Raw genomic sequence first — 22,494 nt, 5'->3', positions numbered from 1 at the left:
TCCCTCCCACCCCCACCCCCTCCCACTGTGGAACATTTGAGCAGCAGAAGGCCTCTCAGTGGGTATCTCAGAAAAAGTTGGTAATTTGGATGTTACTCAGACATTCTTAGAAATGGCATGAATCGAAATTCAATGTAAAACCCATAACAAAAATTAAGAATTTGGTAATCATTAAAAATATTCAACCCCAAATTCATATAGCACAGTCTACTAAGGAGAGCTATTTCTTATCTGTAAATCTCGAAAGGACAAATGAAGTGCACATTTGGTTGTCATAAAACTGCCTTATAATTCCTCTCATTTATCAAAATAACACTTTATTGTCTGCAAAGCACCTTTTGTACATTAGTTCACTGGATCCGCACAACCGATCTGCGAGGAAGGGACAGCAGGTATGATTATTGCCCTTCATTTTAAAAGATAATGAAATTGAGATTCAAGGAGTTTCTGTGGTTTCCTGCATTAGCCACAGTCAAACACACTCTAGTCATGATGTCATTTGGTCTTTGAGTAGGAAGGATGAATAACGAACCACAATGAAGTATCAGAGATGGAATTTGAACCTAAGTTCTATGTCATTCAAGGGCCAGAATTGTAGTCAAGATGCCATGTTTCTGCCTCTCATTCTTCTTTAGAAATGAGGGTTTGGGGGTTGACTTAAAATGTTTTTTATAAAGTGCTTTGCAATTTCTAAAGGGCTATATAAATGGCAGCAATCCTCTTTATGATATTATATTAGTTCTTTACTTGATACAAGATTCTTTAAGATTCTGAATAGTCTGGTTTTAGGGTGAATTCAATTGCTAATGGTACACAAATCCTCTGAGATATGCTTTGCATGTCTGCAGTAATCACATATTTGCTTGTCCGATGTCTAGATCACAGCATTAGCAAGACCTACTCAACCACATGACCCTGTAGCTTTGGTTGCCAGTTTAACTGGATGGTATATGTGTCTGAGAAACATGGGACTATGCCATCTTCATGTAATTAGTGTGTCACCACAGGGTAATTACATGCATTTTGGAAGATATGACAGTTATGTTTGGAACATTTATGAAAATGGGAACTATCAGTAATCATGAAGTAGTTATCATGGTGCACTGTGCATATGGGATCCCTTTAAACATTTTATATTTCCCTCAGAATGAAATAATACTAGCAGTTTCTTATGTATGTCACCAAAATTTCAGTTTCATCTTGTGGATACGCATGACCATGTGACAACTGAGGTGAGAGTTGACAAAAAAAAAGTTGCCATTGATGGACAGCACATAGCAGAGATTCTAAACGGGAAAGTGATGGATTTTGTTTAGATGTTAAGAAAAGCGAGAACTTAGATGAGACTCAAAATTTCAAGCCAATCTCTTTTGCTAAATGCCTAATTTTATAACAATGAATTGGATGAATTCCCATGCATTTTCATCAGCTCTTTCTTTGTAAGGTAAAATTAAATTCAGCTCTCAATCACTTACATCCAAACATACTTGGGCCCAATTGGGCTATCTTCAGAAAGGCAAACCCATTCTTATAGGCTTTCCAACCTTAATTGGAGCTTAGATCATAAATATGGGAAATGCTAGCTGTGCACAAGTCTCCCCTTAGATCATTATTCTTTCCTGATGGGCTACTAGAGTCAATTAAAACTCATATAGCTTCTGAGTGAATCTTTATTTAGAAGGTTCAATGGACATTTGCTATGCAATAGTCTATAGATAAAGATATTTTAGATACAGAGGGAAAATATTCAAACAAGCTCAAATATGTTACAATTATGTTTATTTCAATGCATTGGTTCCAAGAACAGGTGATCTACTTAGGGTCACACTGGACGTATACATGTTTTGTTAAGGTCAACGTTTAAAGTAAAGAGGGGGCAGATTATATAGAAATATTGCCAAATTTTAGTTGTACCTAAAATGTCACTCATAATACTTACCAAGAACTATAGTTGATTTGAATAATGTCAGACTATGAACAGAAACTCGTTTGCCTCCATAAAATAAGATTTCCCAGTTGTTCAGAATTTTGCTAAACAAACGTCTTTTGCAAATGTTGAAAACAACTTGCTCTTGAGTAGTGTAATTTTCTTTAGTAAATACCAGTGTAAAAAGGCATGTTAAGCTTTCCATATTGTCATAAATAGTAGGATTGATTAAACACACACACACACACACACGCACACCAAGCACACACAACATACACGCTGATTTTTAATCTCAGAGTAATTAAGTGAGCTTTTCCAATAAAGTGATAGAGCTTTGGCTTAGATACTCTTGTGCAGAGAACTACCATGTGGTTCTTCTGCAAGTCTGGGGTGAGATCTAAAACTAATGGTAGCATAGACTGAGTAATACAAGGCTAAATCACCAAAAATTGACATTGAGAGTTCATTGAGAATAATATCATCATGAGCTGTTCATTTTCTTTCTCCTTGCTTTATCTAGAAACTTATGAAATTAAGCCAAAGAGCTTTAAATTTTGCATTTTTTAAAGCATTTAATGTGGTTTCTGCTTTATTACCTTTCTCCATCCTACAAGTTTGATGTCTTTTGACTATGGCATTTGCATATATGTTAGATGAGACCCTGTTCAATTGAACCTAGAGATGAGGTTCAAAAAGGATTCTGTGCCTTTTGGTTTTTCTGAATACAGTCCAAAACTATGTATTGTGAATATTATAAAGATTATACTTTTTTCTATCAGGTATAAAGTAGGCTTGGTTTTGTTCAAAATCACATAATGTACAGCCAGTTTTTATTTTTAAAAGTACTAAAAATGTCTAAGGGACTCAATCTGAGAGATCATGTCCATGAGGTATGATGGAAAGAGCTCTAGAGATATGCTTCTTAAGCTGAATATGCTCTTCGGAGGAAAACAAAACAGTCACTTAATTACACTGAACCTTAGTTTTCTCATCTTTAAAATGGAGACAGTAGAAGATCATAACGTTGTTGCAAGAATATAAAGTTGAGAAATTACAGATATAAGTAATACAAAAACAGGTTATTCAAATTCTCCTTTAATATTTCAAGGAATCTCTGATTTCAATGAGCTTCCTCCTCATGCTTCCCAGTTCCAACAACCAATGGAATTCACAATATCTCCACATGTTAGTAGATGATATTCATGTGTTGTGGCAATTAAAAAAAAAACAAACAAACAACCCATCAACTTGTGGCCAAACTTTAGAGGATGAAACTCTTTAAATGGATCTACACTGGAAATCATTGCCATTCCATAAGATTTGTCTGAACTTCTCTACTAGAATTAGCTTTGAAATCCCAAGAAAATCTCCACCCAATGATGAAATATGTTTGAGGGATTTCTTTGAAAATTATATTTTCTTGGCTTAGTTAATTTTAAGTGAACTATACATTTTCTGTTCTTGGTTTTAAAATATAATTGAATATTGGGGCTGAAAGGAGATTTTAGAAGTCTTTAGTCAATAGATGATAAGATACCTGATGATAGAAATTACTCATTATTGTCTTTACATCCACAGTGCTTGATTAGTAAATGTTAATAAATGCTTATTGATCTATCATCCATTGGAGGATTGGTTATTACAAAGAAATCAAAGACAAGTGAGATGAAGTGATACAGAACTTGTATTAGAACTGAGATAGGTCTCTTGATTCCATATCCTGGGTTGCATTTTCCTCAGCATAATGCAGCTTTTAAATGACTTATGCAATCCAGAGGGGCTATAGTGGTCATGACAATATATATTGATAATTTTTAGGAGAAGAATTATCTTCCTTTTTCAGCTTGGTAAATATATATTAAAATAAGTCTTTTTTTTTAAAAAGTACTTTCAAAATAAGTTTCTTCATCTACAATGGAGATAATACTCTGTTCTAATCACAAAACCTGTACAACAATAATTTTTCAATACTTTGTTCTCAGCAGGCTGTTGGCTGACTTCATGTGAATGTTTCTCACAGAAGTTTTATTTTTTATTTTACTCTTATATCTTAGCCACTTCATGTTTCTCTGACTTCATGTGAATGTTTCTCATAGAAGTTTTTTTTTTTATTTTACTCTTATATCTTAGCCACTAACTAGGATCTATCTGGAGATATGTTACTTTCATTTATATTTGGTAAAACCAATGGCATGTGCCTACTACCAGTCTTTAATCTTGTTCATTAAAGTGATGCCTGCTTGTTCCCAAAGCCTTTCTCCGAGTTGACTATGAAAATGTCTATCAATACTTGTCTTTTTTTTTTTTTTTTTTTTTTTTTTGGTGAGCAAGGATTAGTCTTTCTGTAACCCTTAGGTTTGTTGTCCTAAATGTTTCATTAATGTCACATGGTATTTTTTTATGATATGGTCCATCTTATACTTCTGAAAGTATATATGTAGGCTTGTATTGTCTAGGCATTTAAGGCTCTAAATGCAATCTTTCAAACTAGCTTTAACTACAGAAACATTCTTGTTGCTATTTATTTTATTTTATGACATGATCCATTAGATATAAGAATTTATAACCTGGAATAGATATTTATAGAACACCTATTCTATATATAGAATAGATGAATTTCTAGAAATTGAAGTTTAAGATGAAATTGAATTTTTGAAATCTATTTTTTCTATCCTATGTCAACATTGTGTGGAGATAATTTAGATTTAGCTATAAAAGTCTTGAGAGTGGACCTACCTAATTATAGAATGTGCCTCTTTTCAAAGTTCCAGTGTAGGCTAAGTCCATAGATTCATAGGATATTAGATTAAGAGATATAAAGACCTTCAGTGGTCATCTAAACCAGTTCCCCAATTAGGAAACAAATGAGGGGGTCCAGATAGGTTTAAATGACTTCTTGAAGGCCATATAGGTAGAAGACTGGCCACCAGATAGTTTTTTTTTTCTTCCACAATAATTCGCAAAGGTCCTCATTGGTGAGAGGACAGAGGAGCATAGCCATGCAAACAACTAAAATCATGTATCCTTGAAATATTGCTACCCTTTAACATTGATGCCCGCTATGAAATAAGATTCAAGTTCCCCTAAAAATTAAAAAAAAACAACACACCGTGACAGTGAGATCTGAGCAGAGTAGTGAGCAAAATAGTAAAGATGATATTTTCGATGAGGTTGGTGATTGGATTGGGTTTGGAGGACTCACTGTCATCGGGTTCTGTAAATTCCAAGCAATCAATGTAGGATTGTTGGGCACCAGGTACCCACGATCCCAGCCCTTCCGTACTCGATCTCTGGCCACTGAGAGAAGGAGAATGATTTTTTTTTTGTTTCTGTCACATTAGTGAGAATCCAGAACTCACAGTCATGATTTATAACAAAACCAACAATGAACCCCAAAATGAAATTTTGTTTGCCAGGATGGATCGATAATCCAAGGGCTAGCTATTATGGAGCTCTAATTTCAGAAATCTATATTTTCATTCATCTAAAAGTATTGAGGATCAATTAGGAAACAAGGCAGAAGGTGTTCCCAACTGCATTAGACCTATTACAGCGAACATTCTCTCGAATGACTGTTTTCATATCTGAAATTAAATTGAAAAGGAATTGTATGAAAAAGGATAAGCAAATTGTCACAGAATTTTAAGATTTGAGGAAGAGAAGGGGAGAATGAATTCTTTGCTACCTTTTTACCACGCCTTCCCAGGTAATCATGAAAATATTTAAAGCACACTCTCAAACTCAGATTTCAACTAGCATGAGTTCAAAGTCTACCTCAGAGATACTTGTATCGGCTGAAAGAACTCATCCTATCTTGGCTCTTCGGTAACAATTGTGTTGCACATCCCTCATCTCTACTGCTATAAGCCTCAGACTTATAAGCAGGTCCCAATCGCTCCAAAAGGCCCAGAACAAAAGCCAGAATGATAATGAGACTGACCTATGCATACATTTTCATCGTCCAGCTGTGCAGAAGCATTTCTGAAGTAGCCCAGCCTGCATAATTCACAGTGCTGCCCTCTAGTGTTGTGTTTACAGCTCACGCAAATGACTGTATTGAGCAGCTCGATATAACTGCACCGTTTGGAGTGGCCGAAGCATTCACAGTCTTTCAAGGAAGAACAGAAATGTATACACAAATGTATACAGTAGTAGAGTCATTGCACATCACATGCTTGGATCAAATGAGGCATGAGTCAAAAAGATGGCTGAATGGCAGGACAGAGATGGGAAGTGATGAAGCACATGAGGACAAATGTTCGGATTGGCATGGGAGGAGCGACTGTTGCAAGCAGGATAGAATAGTCAGACATTCATAACATGACTGAAGAGAGTCTTTAGCAGTAGATGAAATGGAAGCATTTGCAGTTGTATACCTTTTAGGAGTTGGGAAGCGTTCAAATTCCAATGATGCAAATGCCCATTTATTATCATTATTTTTTACACACTTAAGGCTACAATAATGAATTGACTACCCCTTCCTCTGATGTTCTCGGTATAGAACAGAGGAGAGAGAGAGGATTTGGTGATCTTTGGAACCCTAAGTATGTTGCCACTCTCTTAGCAAGTTCAATACCTTTTACCCAAAAAGGAGGTGGGGGGTGCAAATTTAGTTGGGATCTAAACTCCTAACATTTCTCCTTTCTTTCAGCAAATTTTCAGTTTCTAGAGAAAGACTTCTTTAAATGAGACTAATGTCTCGTGTGTTTGCAACAAACACAGACCAGGAAAGGGTAGGGAATCTTCAAGGGAAAATAACTTTTCAACTAAATATTCATTTCTCTTTCAAGTTTCAAATTTGGTGTTTAAACGTGTCAGGGAAAGGAGTAGGCAGACATTACATCTCCAGACCACTGTTCTTTTGTCTTCTTAGAGGATCTGAGCTCCACTGGGGTACTGACAGTCTCATACTCTAAAGTAAGATGAGGTAGGGAGACAACAGAAAATGGCAGAAGATTGTATGATCATAAGATAAGAGGAAAGAATATTGACTCCCTTCCTTGCCACTGATGAGAAGTCATCATTTAATTGTCCTCTACCAAGGACAACATATGTTCTACTTGCAGAAATCTCTTCTGGTAGAAGTAATTTTTGTAAGAAAACAGAGAATGGTGTGTATGATGAAGAGTGGATGGAGAGTTTATATGAGGAGAAAGGTTTCTTTATCATTTTCCTGAGATATAGAGGGATGCCTATACCTTCATGTAGGCAGAGTGTGTGTATGTAGAGGTATCTCTGACAACTACTAATAGCCCTGCCTGCCAAAATTATCTATTTCCCACTAGCCTTGTGCTGTACTTAACCAACTGAGGTGACTAAAAGAATAAAACAACAGTTCCATCTTTCTTATAGGCCTCAAGTGGCCACTTTTAGATTCAGTCCTTCAGGTTAGACACCAAAGACAAGACGATATATTTAGTTGGCTATTTAAAGTGCATACCTTTACATGATCGTATCCTTAGATCTGGAAGGGACATTACAGATCATTTAGTCCAACCTCTTTATTTAATAGAAAAAGAAATTGAGGCCCAGAGAAGTTAAATGACTTGCCAAATATCACTTGAGTAGGAAAATTAAGATCTGAATCCATATTGACTCCAAATCCAATGCTCTTTCCACTATACCATGCTGCAGAAGGGAGAATACAGACAATAATCTCCACCTAACAACATTGATTCTTATTAATATACCTTGGGTTAGTTTCTAAATTAATTACATTAAAGTTCCCAGGTATCTCCCTCTCTCTCACCCTTCCCCATACTAGAAAAGGTATCATTTGACAAAAAGTTATATGTATATATTAAATTATGTCTTGCATATTATTAAGAGAATTAGCTATCACCTTAGAAAGAAGGGATCAGAGTCCTAAAGGAATGAAATTTAAGGCAAATGGTTTTTTTGATGGGAGTGGGGTGGTGGAGAGAATATGATGGGTAGGTGATCATTGGGTGCAGGGGTATCATGGGAACACTTGTTGCTTGGAGAAGATATAGACCAAAGAGGATGTTCACACAGGACAAACTGACTACAGGATTATATTTAAGATCAATTTATTGGGCAGAGGGTTGGAATAGAGAGGTGAGTACCCATGTATCTTGGAGGTAATTTCAACAAATAGACATTTCTGATATGTTTAATTTTACAGAAAATAGTACTAGAAATACAAACCATGGTGTAAAATGTCCCCGAGTTAACAAAACCAGTATTACTACAGTCACATTATACCTGACCAGAGTTATTAGCTTGCCCACTCCCTGAATCCTAAAAAAAAAAAAAAAAAGAATGCTGTGACACCTCCTTGAATAATGTTTTGGGCCATAATCAATTTTTAGTTGAATTTAATTAAATAAAAAATTGAAATCTCTATAGTGTAAGAAGATGAGACAAATACACTTCTAGAAAAGTCTAACCAGAGGAATTCAGCCACTATCAGGGAATGAGGACCTGTGGGGGGGAAATAAATTAACCTAGAGGATGGTATTGACAGAATTAATTGCATAAGAAGTCCCCTAGAGAAGTTTAGAACTTCTGTTGGGGTAATAGAGGAGCTTAAACTTCTTTGTCCTGCTGATTTTCCTTGACTGGGAACTCAAACCCAGACTGGAAGTGGATCCACATTGATGAGTATGGTTGTTCTGTTCATCACTCTAGATTGAGCCCATTTGTCCCCAATATCATGAAACTAAGGTTGAGAGTTTCCTTTAAAGTACTTCTCCTTTGTAGATCTTTGTATCACTCTTTAAGGGTCTTTCCAGTGGCCAGAATTGCCATTGGGAACACTGAATTATTTGTTTTTTAATGGTGAGCTATCAATATTCATCGGGAGGGGCCAAAGTTTTCATTCAGCAAAACCTATAACAATAAGAATCTTCTGTTCCCTCAATCCTCTCTGTTCCTTGCTATGAATCTGCAGGGACAGCTCGTAAACAAGATTACCACCTAGTATATAATATGTTTTGTATTGAATTGTTGCATCTTGGAGGCTCCATTTTCATGATGATATTATCTGCAAAGAACTACCTTATCTTGGTAGAATACTGACTGGTGAATCTTGAAAGAAGGAGTTGAATTACCTCAGGAGATTTCAATCCTAATCAAAACTTTGCATGGAGGAAGAACTCTGAAAAGACCTTTGAGGTTTAAAATGTCTTGTAATCTAAGATGGGAACTAATGCTAGCATCGATCTGATAGAATTTGAACAACACATATAGCCCCTTTGGTTCCCAAAACGACCTACGGTACATCTCCCAGTTGTGAAGAGAGGATGAGAGAAGAGATGTAGAAATGTTCTGAAAAAGGTAAAAGGCAAGCAGTAACTGCATAGCACTAGGTATCATTTTTTTAAAAAATAGGGAACTTAAAATAAAGCATCATCTGAAAGAGATTAGTCTTCCATCTATCTAGGTCAACCCCCTCCTTTTAGATTTAAGGAAAGTTATCAATATACTCTAATATAACTAGGACAAACATTTACAGTCCTCATTTACATAGCACATATTAGTTTATTAAATTAATTAGTTACCCTGTTAGGATACACTGAGCAAGACCCTGAGGGGATGATAATTGATATTCATAATAATGACTCCCAGGCTGCTCTAAGACCTGAGGCAGAGGAGGACCTCTCAAAGGGCATAAATGTCCCCTAAATTTTCCATTGAGTTTTGTTCTTTATTTCCAACCCATCTAGAATGAATGTACAAAGAAAGACTGAATTTGTTAAAACTTTGGACTTAAAGAAATAATTCTTTCCAGGCAAATCACCTATTGGACTGAATTTGTGACTTTTTCACAGGTTATTTAAATGTAGTGTGAAAATAGTCAGAGAAGTACTGAAATGTATCTAAGTGGTTAGGAAGGGTAGCAAGTGTGCTTTCATGCTCATGACCATCATCCTCATTATAATCATCACCAAAAGCAATAAGCACTTTTTGAGTTCCTGCTATGTTCAAGCCCTGTGCCAGGCACAAGGGGAGATATATAGCTCCTGCCTGCTTCATGCTTTCAATTAATTGGGAGAGGTAGAAAATGTGAATACAAAGATAAATAACATAAATATAGAATATATTTTCTGGCATGCAAGTCAGGTGGACTTAGGGAATCAGAGGAGAGAAAAAAATACCACAGCCGACAGAGTATTTTTTCAGATGAAAAGTTAGAAATGTGGATTTAGTGGAGATGATTAGAAATGAATAGTGTTTGGAAATGATTCAGAATGAGGTCAAAGAAATGGAAAGAGAAAAAGAGAGTAAGAAAAAGAATTTTAAAAGGGAGGGGAAAGTCTGAGTTGCTGTTTTAGATCTCCTTTTGTTTTGGTGGGGTGGGTTTTCTCTTTGGGGTTTGGATGATAGGATGTGTGCCATATGCAGTGGCATATCTTGTATTAAAAATAAACAATGTCCGTTTTTGGCTAAATGAGGAAAGGCTAGAGTTCACTCACCTGATTGTTTTGATTGAGAGAAAGAATATTACTAGGTCCTGAATTGCAAATGATGAATACATTGAAGTGGTCACATTATTTGAATTCTGACTTCATATTTTCATTAGGCTCAAATCAATTACTATTTTTTACATAATTATAGTTTCAAATAGTGTGAATTTGAATTCATGCAATCACTTTTTGAGATTTGTTATTTGCACTAATTTGGACCTAGCTAGGGATTTTAAAGTATGGTGAGGGTTTATATTTTCTCTTCTCAGAAGTTCAGTTTTAAGAAAAAATATGTTTGTTCTCCCTCCTCTAAAAGCCATGTTCTGGCTTAAATTCATATTTCAAAGATGCTGGAAAAGCTAGAGAGCACCACAAATCATTATCTCATGGAAATGGAGATGGAAATAGCAGGAATATATATATAGATATAAATATATAGTCTAGACTAAATAAAAGGAATATTCTAAAACCCCAGGCTTAAACCAAAGGAGAAATAAGTAAGAAGGTAGAGACCAAAGGTATTCTGGATCCAGTTCATAATGACTCAAGTGAATCAACTATTAAATTTTCATTGTAAAGAAAATAGGCAAATGTTAAAATTTAGGGCTCATTTTACATTTTTGTTGATTGTCTAGACTTAAGAAAGACATGGAAAATATTAATTCAGATGAAATTTTTAAAAATGTGTTCCACATAGTTCCCCCTCCCCCCTTGGAGAGCTAGTTATAAAACATTTACCAGCATAAAACTCATTGTGGATTGTGTCCAGTGGAATCTCTCTTAGTACTTTAGGATCATACCTAGAATATTTTTTTAGTGATTTAGAAATCATTCCTTCCATAATCCAATTAAGATCTAGGGGAAAAAAGTCCATTCCTGAAACCAAAAGCTCCATTTTAATCAATCACAGTAAAAGGTTTGTCAGAAAGTCTATAGGTAGCTACTCTTGTTCTGTCTCTCTATTTCTCTCTGTCTCTGTCTGTCGGTGTGTGTGTCTATATCTCTCTATATCTCTCAGAGAGAAATACTGGATATCTATTGTTTTGTTTGCACAAACATTTACTTCTGGTATAAAAATCTGGAAGCTCTTTTGCTGTTGACTCAGTGACTTGATCCCAAAGATGCAAATTATAAAATAATTTAAAGGTATCTTTCTATAGCAAAAAAAAATTGTCTGTCTTTTTATTCATTGGATAAAGGCTTCCTTTCTTTGATGGAAAGTCAGGGCTTCCTCGGTTCTGTTTTCTCAAGAAGCCACTGATTAAATGACAGAAGGTCAAAATTCCGGTTAAGGCATCTCTGGCAAATGCCATTAAAATAAACTATCTTTCCTGATATGACTTGGAAGAGGCAACTTTTTTAAAGTTGCTTTCATATGTCTAGTTTTTATTTTGGTTAATATTTCTTGAAATGATGAGGAAAATAATTTCTGCTTGATTTTCAGTGCCTTGATGATACTTTGTAAGACCCTATGTTTATCATATAACACCAACATCTCACCAGTACACATACATACATATATTCATATGTGTGTATATGTATGTCATCAATGTACATTTATCCCATTAGTAAAGAGTTACTTTCTCTTGAAATTTTGAACCCATTTAGATTTCCTTCAGAAGTAACCCTTTGACCCTTTTTGATATTTAAAATCACATTCTGACAAAAGTCAAGAGACATATTTTAGACAATCTTGGCTTCATTCCTTCCCCTCGATATTTCTTTACTAATGTTTCTCTACAAAACACAAAGGGACAAATCCTGCTGGGACTGGATCCTTGGAAGCAACTTGATTAAATTTCACGAGGAATAGTCAGGCTTGTTTTGATCATTTTCACTGATTAGGTCAAACTAAGATCAGAATTTTGAGAAAGAAACTTATTTCTCTGTAATTGGTATTGCATGAAAGATGACACATGCCCAACAATTAAGTATGAGAAACAAAACGCACCCGTCATGTACAACACATTTAAAGGGAAATGGTGACACAAAGGAGAATGTTTCCTCAAGAATCTTCAGCCTTTGAGTGACAGATGTAAGCTGAGCTTGAGTCTCAGATGAGAAATTGCTGTCTCTCATTTAAGGAAGGCAACAGAACTTTAATATTTTCAGGAAATAATGCAATTATAGAATCTGAAACATTCCTTTCATTGAAGTGCCCCAAAGGCTAAAATGATCAGAAGTATAAATTCAGTATAATGGGATTATATCCAATATTTCATCGGGAGATACTTTATCCCTGAATAATATGGACAAAAGGAATTGCACCTACTTTTCTTTCCTAATAGGAGAAAAAAGAATATATGAAACTCACAGAAGTGGGTTTCCTTATTTACCACATAAATGAGTAACCACATTAAAACTCAAACATTCATTTTCAAAACAGGAATCTAAACTGTTATATTCTTATTCACACATCAATCCCACAGAAAACAAATGTGGCAGCATTGTTTTAATTGCAAGCAAATTTAAGTGTGAAACATCTTTTTTTTGGGGGGGAGGGGGGATGTATGGTTGACATTCTCAGTGCTACTAGATGCATCTATTGGTATCATCCGCATGCCTCACCAAGAAGCTGATGGGAACACTTCACAGATATTCTAGATTCATACAGTGCAATGTTTCACAACACATAACACCATGAAATCACTGTATGAATCCAAGAATTCCTACCTCTCTTGTGGTTTGCAACTTGAACAGAAGAAACTGTTGACAAAGCTAATTTGGGAGCAACTGGATAGTTTAAAAGAATGAACAGCAAATTAGAAAGGTACCACATAGGAACAAAAGAGCAACTTTCAAAAACGTAATCATTTGGCAATGAAATTTTAAAATTCAGTCCACCTGAAAAGAAACTCTGCATGAGTATACTATTTGTAACTGTTGTTTTGGGATTCTTTTTGTTCATTTTGGCTCATGTGCTTACTTTTTGTTCATTGTTTGGTTTTCTTTCTTTTAAAAAGATGGGTGCTACGTGGCTGAAAACTGTAAAACATTGTCAGTAATGAAGATTGTCAAAAATGATAGGTATTATTAAAATCATACCATTATGGGTTAAAAGAAAACAGGATATTTTAGACATATAATACAGATGATTTCGGCTCCTTAGTAAGCCTAAATCCTCTTAGTAGAAGGATTTTTATTTGTTTGCATTATTTCTTTTACTTCGATTCATCAGATAATTTAAATTGGAAAAATAAAAGTTGATACACATACAACCATTTTGATCACCTCTGATTGAATTGACCAGCTACAGAGTTATTAGATAGCATCTTTAATGTTGAAATGAATGGAATTGAACCAACTTAGTAAAAATCACCAAGTCAATTGGGTAAATCCCAGCCTGATGGATCTCAGAGAAGTCTAGTTATTAACTGTTCAAGTCTGTCCTTTGAGGTCAAGAAGTTCCTGTGACTGTCAGACATAAACTTGGTGACTTATTTTTTCTCATTTGTTCTGGTTGCCATTTGTTAACCAGCTTTTCATGAAGGACAGTTGGCACAAGAAGCAAAGGCCACATTAAGATGACAAGACAAAGCACGACCAGGCTGAGATGTGATTGTCCTAAACTAAAATCTTTAGTCCAACAACTTGTATCTCAAATGGTCAGTTTTGAAACAAATCCATTTGCAATCAATCATAGCAGTCAAGGGAATCTTGCCCCACACTACTTGAAGAAGGGTTTTGTACCGTGACCCTCACTAAATTGAAGCAGGATCATTTAAATAGGTTTTTTGGGATTTTTGAACAAAAGGTAATCTTGGACAATTGGAACTGAACTTTAGAAGGTTTGGTACATTTTAGATCTTTCTGTTATATAATTTATTGAACTATAAAATCGAGTGTAAAATATAGGATGGCACTGCATTGAAATGTTTCCATTTAGTTTGCTGAGAAATAACACGGCTAAACCTGTCTACTAATCTTTAAAGAATTATACTAAAAGGGACAGAGCTTGATCTGTATTTCTTCTTACACGTGAGCATGTGGAAACTTGGAGAAAATTCATTTGGAGCAGATGATTAAGATAATTCTATTTGTTAGTAATGTATGTATCTAGGACAGTCTCTGTTTCATCACTCATCAAGGACTGAAAATGTGGCCCTTCCAATTGAATTCTTCCACAAATTGCTAATATATTTTGTTTTGCTGAGCAACCATTTCCTGGTTCCTCCTTTTGCCCATTTCCTTCTCCATCTGTATTCATTAGAGTTTAAAAGGAACATCCTGTATATAAGAACCAGGGCAAGCTGAAGGCAAAAGATATGTGTTTATTTATTTGTCTGCATGAAGAGAAGATGGGGAAGAGGAGAAAAGGGAAATAATGTCATAAAAAAAGTTTTCGTTTATATTTGGTTACAGATATTAGAGCTTAAAAGTTAAAACAAGACCAAAATGCCAATATATCTTGTCTATTTATTACTGGGTTTTAAACTGTGGTTATATTTCATCCTGTGGCTGTCAATAATATTGTCTGAGTTGTTGGAATTGAGGAAACAGAAAAATTGCACTGAGGACAGAAGACAGGTTGCCATTGGTACCAATGGGAATGTTAACATAAATTATCAAAGACAGATGGTCATATGCTAACTCAGGTCTAGTTCAAAGGGGAAAAAATAGATCCAAATTCCAATAATACAGTCTACATAAAATATCAGTAAATGGAATTAGGGGCTTTAGGGTTAGATAAGCTTCACAAAGCTATTTTCTTCACATTCTCTTCCATTCTGCAAACAAAGTTTTATAAATTTTAGTTCTCTTAAGAAAAATAAAAGCAAACAAGAAATATTTTAAATGGGTTTGAAGAAAACAATGGGAGCATCAGGTCCTTATCATGTTTTCAACTTAAAATGCTCATGATACTGTGCAGACCGTTTAACTACATAGATAATTACTTTTCCTGGGGGAGATGTTGTATGCAAATACACTAATGTGCTTATAGCTTTGATTATAGCTTTTTTTCCCTTTTATTGACATTGTGCCCCAAATCTTTATTGCAGTAGACTAAGAGATCTGGCCTCAGATTCTTTCTAATATTAGATTGTGTGCACATGTAGGCGAGTGTGTGTGTGTGTGTGTGTGTGCTTTCAGTTCCAAGGGAAAAAAATAAAATAGGATTTCATGAAAGGAATTTCAGTGATTTTGAGATTGGGAAGAATTTTGCAGGTTCCTACCTTGCTTTGGATTAGAAACCTCAAGGGAAGAAATATTCGGCCATATCCTATCAAACTTGGGAGGATCTGCATATGTCAGGAAAAATTAGGATTTGTTATTTTCATTTCTAGAATACTGCTGTTGGGTCTAAACAGAAAATTGTATGGACAAAGACACAAACCACAAACATCTGCTCCTTTACTGGTCCATGGTTCACTTAAACCATACATGACGTCCACACTAAACAACAATGACAACAATAACAACAACAAGAAGGAAAAGAAAACAAGCAATTGATGATTCCCAAAACATCAAATGGAAATCCAATATATAGCCTCTTCCTTATCATGGCTATATATTGATTATCATGTTTGGATTATGCCCATTTGGAAAACGTTTTATTGTTCTTTTTGAATTCAACTGCTTATGGAAACCTGGTGCCTGAAACAAGATGATAACACTGAAGTAAGCATTTCTTCACTAGCACCTTCCACACCAGGCAACCCATATCTATAGATATGGACAAGCATTATTAGTCTTTTCTACAGAAGACCATTAGAATATATTTTAAGTGTGAGTCATTATCTTTCAAAAACCATGAATCTAGGGACTACTTAAAAAAACATATTCTGAAAGAAAAAAATATTATTTAACTAATGGTTGTTTTAATACATTTCAAATAGTATTCTAATATTACCATTTCTTTTTATCAAACTTTTTTTTACCTCAATTTAAAAGAATTTATTGGTTAAAAGCCACAAGTTGCTTTGTTTCTCAGGCCCTCTTAGATCTGCCAATGTTCAAAAATTAGATGCTCTGTCAATGTAGAGAAAGTATTGGGAAAGAAAGGGACACATATTTGAAATTAGAGTTAGAAATCCATTTTGCTGGGATGGAGAAGCCATGACTATTTCATTGGAGTTGAAGTCATCTTGCACTTGGAATCACGCATTCTGCTTTCAAATATGGCCATGATTCTTCCTAGTTAGGTGACCATCAAGCGATCACTTAAGCTCTCTCTGAATCTCAGTTTTCTCACCCATGAAACAGGGCGTAATGATGATTGCATCATCTACATCTAAGGGTTGTTGTGAGGAAAGCATTGGATAAATTGTGAAATGTTATAGACACAAGTTAATGATTGTTATATTCCTTCTAGGCCCAGTTCAAGTCCAGCTTCCCTTTATGAAGCCTTCTGAGCTCACATCAATATCATTTTCCATTTCAATAGCACTGAGGCTCAAGCAACAGTGAAGTAGGGTAGAAAATGCACTGTACTGGTGGATCAAAGCTTGGGTCCTAGACTTGGGTCCATTACTTTTCTCATTATACAAACTGGACAAGTTTTAACATTTGTTATATGAAAGACTCTTCTCTGAGCCTCAATTTCCTTAGCTATAAACTGGGGAGTAAAAACATCTTTGCATGACTTACCTCATAGAACTCCTTTAAGAAAAGCCTTTTGTAAATCTTAAAGCACTAAAGGCATAGGAACTATTACTATTAGAAGAAAAAATTATATAACAGGTTGAAAGTACTCTCTAACGGTTGTTGTTCAGTCATTTTTCAGTTCAGTTTTTTTTTTCAGTTTTCAGACTCTTCCAAATTCCATTTGGGGTTTTCATGGCAAAGATACTGGAGTGGTTTGCCGTTTCCTACTCCAATTCATTTTAAAGATGAGGAAACTGAGGCAAACAGGGTTAAGTGGCTTGCCTAGGGTCATGGAGCTATTAAGTGTCTGAGATCAGATTTGAACTCAAGAAAATGAGTCTTCTTGACTCTAAGTCTGATACTCTAGTCACTGCACCACCCAGCTGCTCTACCTGTAAAGGGCCATAAAGACATGAAGGATTTAGTACCTAAAACATCATATGTGACTTTATATTGTGAGTGAGCTAATCTATGATACTGATAGGGATCAATTCTCCTCCTAGATGGGAAGATCCTTGAATGTAGGGAACAAGCATTACCCATTGTCATACACAAATAATGCTGAATGCAGTGCCCATCAGGGAGTATATGACAGATCGGTGCCACGATGCACAGAATGCTTGATTTGGAATTAGAAAGACCTGAATTTAAACATTTCCTCACAGTTTTGACTGTGTGACCCTGGACAAGTCACTAAATCTTCAGCCTCAATTTCCTCCTCATCTGTAGAGTGTATTCAGACTCACAATATTGGACCTTAGAGTTGTGTAAAACATAGTAAATAATTTCAGCCCACTGGAAATATGCATTGAGAATTTGAATAATGTGACCACTTCAGAGAGTTCATTTTCCTCATTAATGTAGTCTTGACTGTAATGGCATCTACCTTATAAGCTTGTTTTGAGGATCAAATGAGACCACGTGAAAGGTGTTTGCAAACCCTAACTGTCAGAAACACTAGCCATCAATATCATTATTTTTGTGTCCTCATTAAAACTTATTGTTAATACAGAAAAGATAGCGATATATTCTTTCTTCTGTCAGGATAATATAGAAGGAAAGCTGTCTAACATGTCACAGGGTTTTCCTTTGACTTGTGACATACCTTTATAATTTCAGAAGTATTAAAACTCAGTTGACCTATCAGTGTTGTAATACTAATAAAGACTGTCATTTATCTCCTGCCAAAATCGGATGAAGAAAGAAAAATTGAGTGTATCATCTTTGGCTTGCTCAAAACTGAAGATTCAAAAAAGTTCAGATTGCCCCCCTTTCTCTAGTTCCCAAATGGACCTTGGCCACGGAAGAAACAAAATGCCTATGTGATCCACAGAAATGTTCATTTTCACAAGGGTGTTTTGGGTCAGTTGACAAGCATTTTTAAAGTAACTGCTATAGGTCTCATGCTAAGCACTGAGTAAATGAATAAAGGCAAAAAAAGGTCCCTGCTCTTAAATAATATATATTTTAATGGGGAAAAACATGTAATAAATTGGTGACACAAGATAAATAGAGAATAGATAAAGGTAATATGAAAAGGGGGGCAGTAACACCTGCAGGAACTAGGAATCTCCTGCCCCTCAAAAATGGGATTTGGGCTGAGTTGGCTTAAAGGAAACTAGTGAAACTAAGAGTTAGTGGGGTGGGGGCAGAGCTTTCCAGGCATGGGAGACGGACAGTGCAAAGGCATGGAGATGGGAGATGGAAGCACAATTGGACTAGTATACCTGGATTGGAATATGTAGACAGATATAAAGTCTAGGAAGGCTGGAAAAAGACCAGGTTGTGAGGAGTTTTAGTCACCAGAGGATTTTTGATATTTAATCATGGAAATAACTGAGAGCCATGAGCAAGGGGGACTGAATTGTCAGGTCAACTCTTTAAGAAAAAATCACTCTGGTAGCTAAGATAGATGATGGATCAGAATGGGAAAAGTCTTAAGGCAGGGAGATCAGTCGAAAAACTATTTTCTGAAAAATACTTTGAAAACCTGGGCATGACTCTAATTGAAATAAGTATACTTTATAACAGATAATATGTAACAGCTTTGAATAAAGTATATATTTGTATTTTAGTTGAGAACTAGACAACATTAATCTTGAAGTGTGTGCGTGTGTGTGTGTGTGTGTGTGTGTGTGTGTGTGTGTGCATGACAGGAATTCTTTCTTCTATTTATCTTAAAATATTCTAAGAAGTACATTTCTGTAGTAGAACTCAGCATATTTAAGTTGGAACAACACTTGCAGCTAATGAGAAAGAGTCTTGGTCAACTGACAGTTATACAAGGTCTCCTTCCAAAGTTTCTTCTCAGAAATGATTCAGAAAAAAAATTATTCTACCCTTAAAGCAAATCAGTTCATTAATTGAGACATTCTTCAATTAAACAACTACCTGATTGAGCATTATCCAAGGAAAATCTTTATATTTTTATGTCATTCTATTTATATTTGTTTGTATTTTATTTTATTTATTTTATGTTCATTGATATTTAAAAGTTAATTATTATGTTACAAAATGCTAGAGAGCGAATTAATTTTTAGACTCTTAAAATATTTGGTCATTAATGAAGGCTGGATAGATCACCTTACTTTTTGATACAAAATTCCTGAATTGGAAGTTCCTTTGAGGCCTTTACCCAATACATAAAGTTGTCTAAGACAAGGGACCAAGTAGTCATTCAACCTCCGCCTCACAAACTCCAATGACAGGAAACTTGCTCCCGCCAGTGACTCCATTTTTAGATAGATCAGCTCATATACTTAGGTTGAGTCATAATCTGCTTCTCTGAAACTTCTACCCTAAATTTTAGGGCCAAGCAGAGGAGGTTTGATCCCCATAATGACTAATTTGCTAGCAAATGATTTTACAAGGGCAGAAATTTAAGTTAAAACTTTAGAAAATGACTTTTTCAAATTATAGCTTTTCAAGTTGTATATGTATATGTATACACATGTGGGTGTTTTTGACCATCCCCATGGTTGTGTAAGTACTCTCTTAGCTTTGTTGCCACATTAGAAAACAAGCTGATCAGCAATGAAACTTTTTTTCCCATTGCAAGGCTATGCCTAATTTTATTTGGACCAGCAAATCTCTTAAAAGCCCAACAAACCTGTCTTGGTACTAAGTCAGTTAGTTAGATGATACCATTTTTCACAGTGTACCCTTATTAGGACTTTTAGGACATTATGCCTTAAACATGATGTCATAAAAGAGGAGTAAGAAAAATTGCAAATAAACTTCTTATGTCAATATTTGAATATTATTGGTTGTTTCATATTTTATCTCCTGCCTATATTTTATTATTTTTAATATTAATTATTTTTAAAAGTAAATTAAAATGAAGCAAATACTTGCCTTCCTAAGGTGCAGAATGGTGCCCTGGGTAAGATAAACTGAATAGAGATTAGAAAACTTCGATTTTAGTCCCAATTAACTATGTAATCTGTGGTAAATCATATGATCTCTATGGGCCTCAGTTTCCTCATCTATAAAATTAGGAGGTTGGACTCTATAGGTCTTTTAAATTCCATAATTCCAGGATATTTTGGAGGCTAGGAGGCTATTAGGGAAGTATTTTTTACTTAATTACTGCTTCATAAAATCATAGATTTTTAAATTCAGTTGTAAATGAATCTCATTATGATTAAAAAATTTTAATAACCAAAAGATTCTAAGAAATACTAGTCAATGGTCCAATCATCGAACAACATTCATTGTGGCAATTTTTCAAGAAAAAAAGTATTCAATAGATCTTTTGAGTTTTGTTATAATGGGTTTGGGAGGTTGGGGCAGCTGGCTAGCTCAGTGGATTGAGAGCCAGACCTAGAGACAGGAGGTCCTAGGTTCAAATTTGGCCTCAGATACTTCCCAGCTGTGTGACCTTTGGCAAGTCACTTAATCCCCACTCTTCTGCCTTGGAACCAATACACAGAATTGGCTCCAAGACAGAAGGTAAGGGTTTTAAAAAAATAATGGATTTGGGCCTTATGTGAGTGTCAGAAGATTTATTTCTTATATCTTTATTATCCCAATGGATAGAAGAAATTATTTTAATCAGTGAGAGGGGATACCATTGAGAGACAATAGTAGGTGAATCTTTCTCTCTGTCTCTGTCTCTCTGTCTCTCTGTCTCTCTGTCTCTCTCTCTCTAACATCTTTAGGCATCAATTTCATATATAAAAAAAGGGGATTAAATCAGCTGGTTTCTGAGGACACTTCCATCTCTAAAACTATGATTTTATGAGATTCTAATAATTCATTCTCTCCAAAATGATTAATAACATTAAGATTAGAATACTATATAACACATCAATATGGGTACATATAGTATTTTATTCCTTTTATAAGTATATACACACACATACATATACATATATGGGTTGCTAGATGGAATAGTAGTAAATAGAGTGCTAGGCTTAAAATCAAAAAGACTCATCATCTTGAATTCAAATCTTGCTTCTCACACTTACTAGCTGTGTGACCTTGGGCAAGTCATTTAACTATTTTAAACCTTTGTTTTCCTTATCTATAAAACAAACTGGAGAAGGAAATGGTAAAACACCTTAATATCTTTGCCAAGAAAACCTGAAAATTGGATCATCAATAGTCAGACATTACTGAAATGACTAAACCAATATATAATTATATTTGTGTATACATACACAAACACATATATGTATATATTTATATGTGTGTGTTCTACTTTTTACTAGTAGAACAGTATAGGCACATTGATTTATTATCTGTAGATCTCTATCTCTTTGTCTATCTGACTATCCATTGATATATCTATCTACCCACTTATCTATCTTTCTATCTCTATCTCTGAGATAAGAGATATATACTGCTCTACCAGTATAAAGAATTAAAATTTGGTTTAGTGGGAATTGGAGGACCTGAGCACTAGTCTTAGTCCTATGACTTCCTAGCAGGACGATGGTGGACGTATCATAGATTTCTTTTTATGGAAAACAGTAGTGTCAAACAAAAAGAAACTCAGAGGTCCCTCTAGCTAAAATTGCATGAATCTAAATAATAGTTGCATAGTATGGAAGGATCTTATACACCAAGACATGGCAAATGCAAATGCATCCAGAGAAGCTTCATAATTAGGTAGCACTTGCTCTGTGAATAATAAATCTCTCTATATTACATATAGGGAAATATATAATGTATTTGTTTTTCTCAAATCATACGTCAAGAGCTCAAATTAGGAAGATAGGTGATTCAAACAGTGCAAACGCTGGTCAGCTTCTGGTTTCCGCAGGATCCTAGCTAGCCAGGCATTGAGGAATTGCTATTTTTGGAAATCATTTGTTCTTAGAAAGCCTGACTACATTGACAGCATCAAAACTGATCTCTGCTGTCCTTCATTCTGAGTGTTTCCTTATTTGGAACTCAAAACCAATTAGTCTGAAGGGGAAATGACAGCAACTGTTGCATACTTTACTGTGAATTAAAATAACATAAGGCATCATTGATGAGGACAGTAAAGTGCCACACCAAGTGCTATCAGGCCTTTCCCCTCTATAAATTTTCTGAATGAAATGTCTT

The 22,494-nt window shown here is 35.1% G+C and overlaps 1 protein-coding gene across 1 annotated transcript in view; it reads right to left on the bottom strand.

The window, feature by feature from the left end:
• NTNG1 (netrin G1) overlaps nucleotides 1–22,494 on the bottom strand; it is a 392,606-nt gene that overhangs the window by 8,945 nt on the left and 361,167 nt on the right. Inside the window, exons 5-6 of the mRNA XM_044675501.1 lie at nucleotides 15,972–15,985; nucleotides 5,868–6,035 (exon numbers count right to left, since the gene is read on the bottom strand). Coding sequence (XP_044531436.1) covers nucleotides 5,868–6,035; nucleotides 15,972–15,985 — 182 coding nt within the window. The remainder of the gene's footprint in view (nucleotides 1–5,867; nucleotides 6,036–15,971; nucleotides 15,986–22,494) is intronic.

The sequence above is a fragment of the Gracilinanus agilis genome, chromosome 4 (assembly GCF_016433145.1).
Source record: "Gracilinanus agilis isolate LMUSP501 chromosome 4, AgileGrace, whole genome shotgun sequence".
Taxonomy (NCBI): domain Eukaryota; kingdom Metazoa; phylum Chordata; class Mammalia; order Didelphimorphia; family Didelphidae; genus Gracilinanus; species Gracilinanus agilis.
Note: the sequence above shows the minus strand (reverse complement) of the source record. Positions and strands in the feature narration are given on the sequence as shown.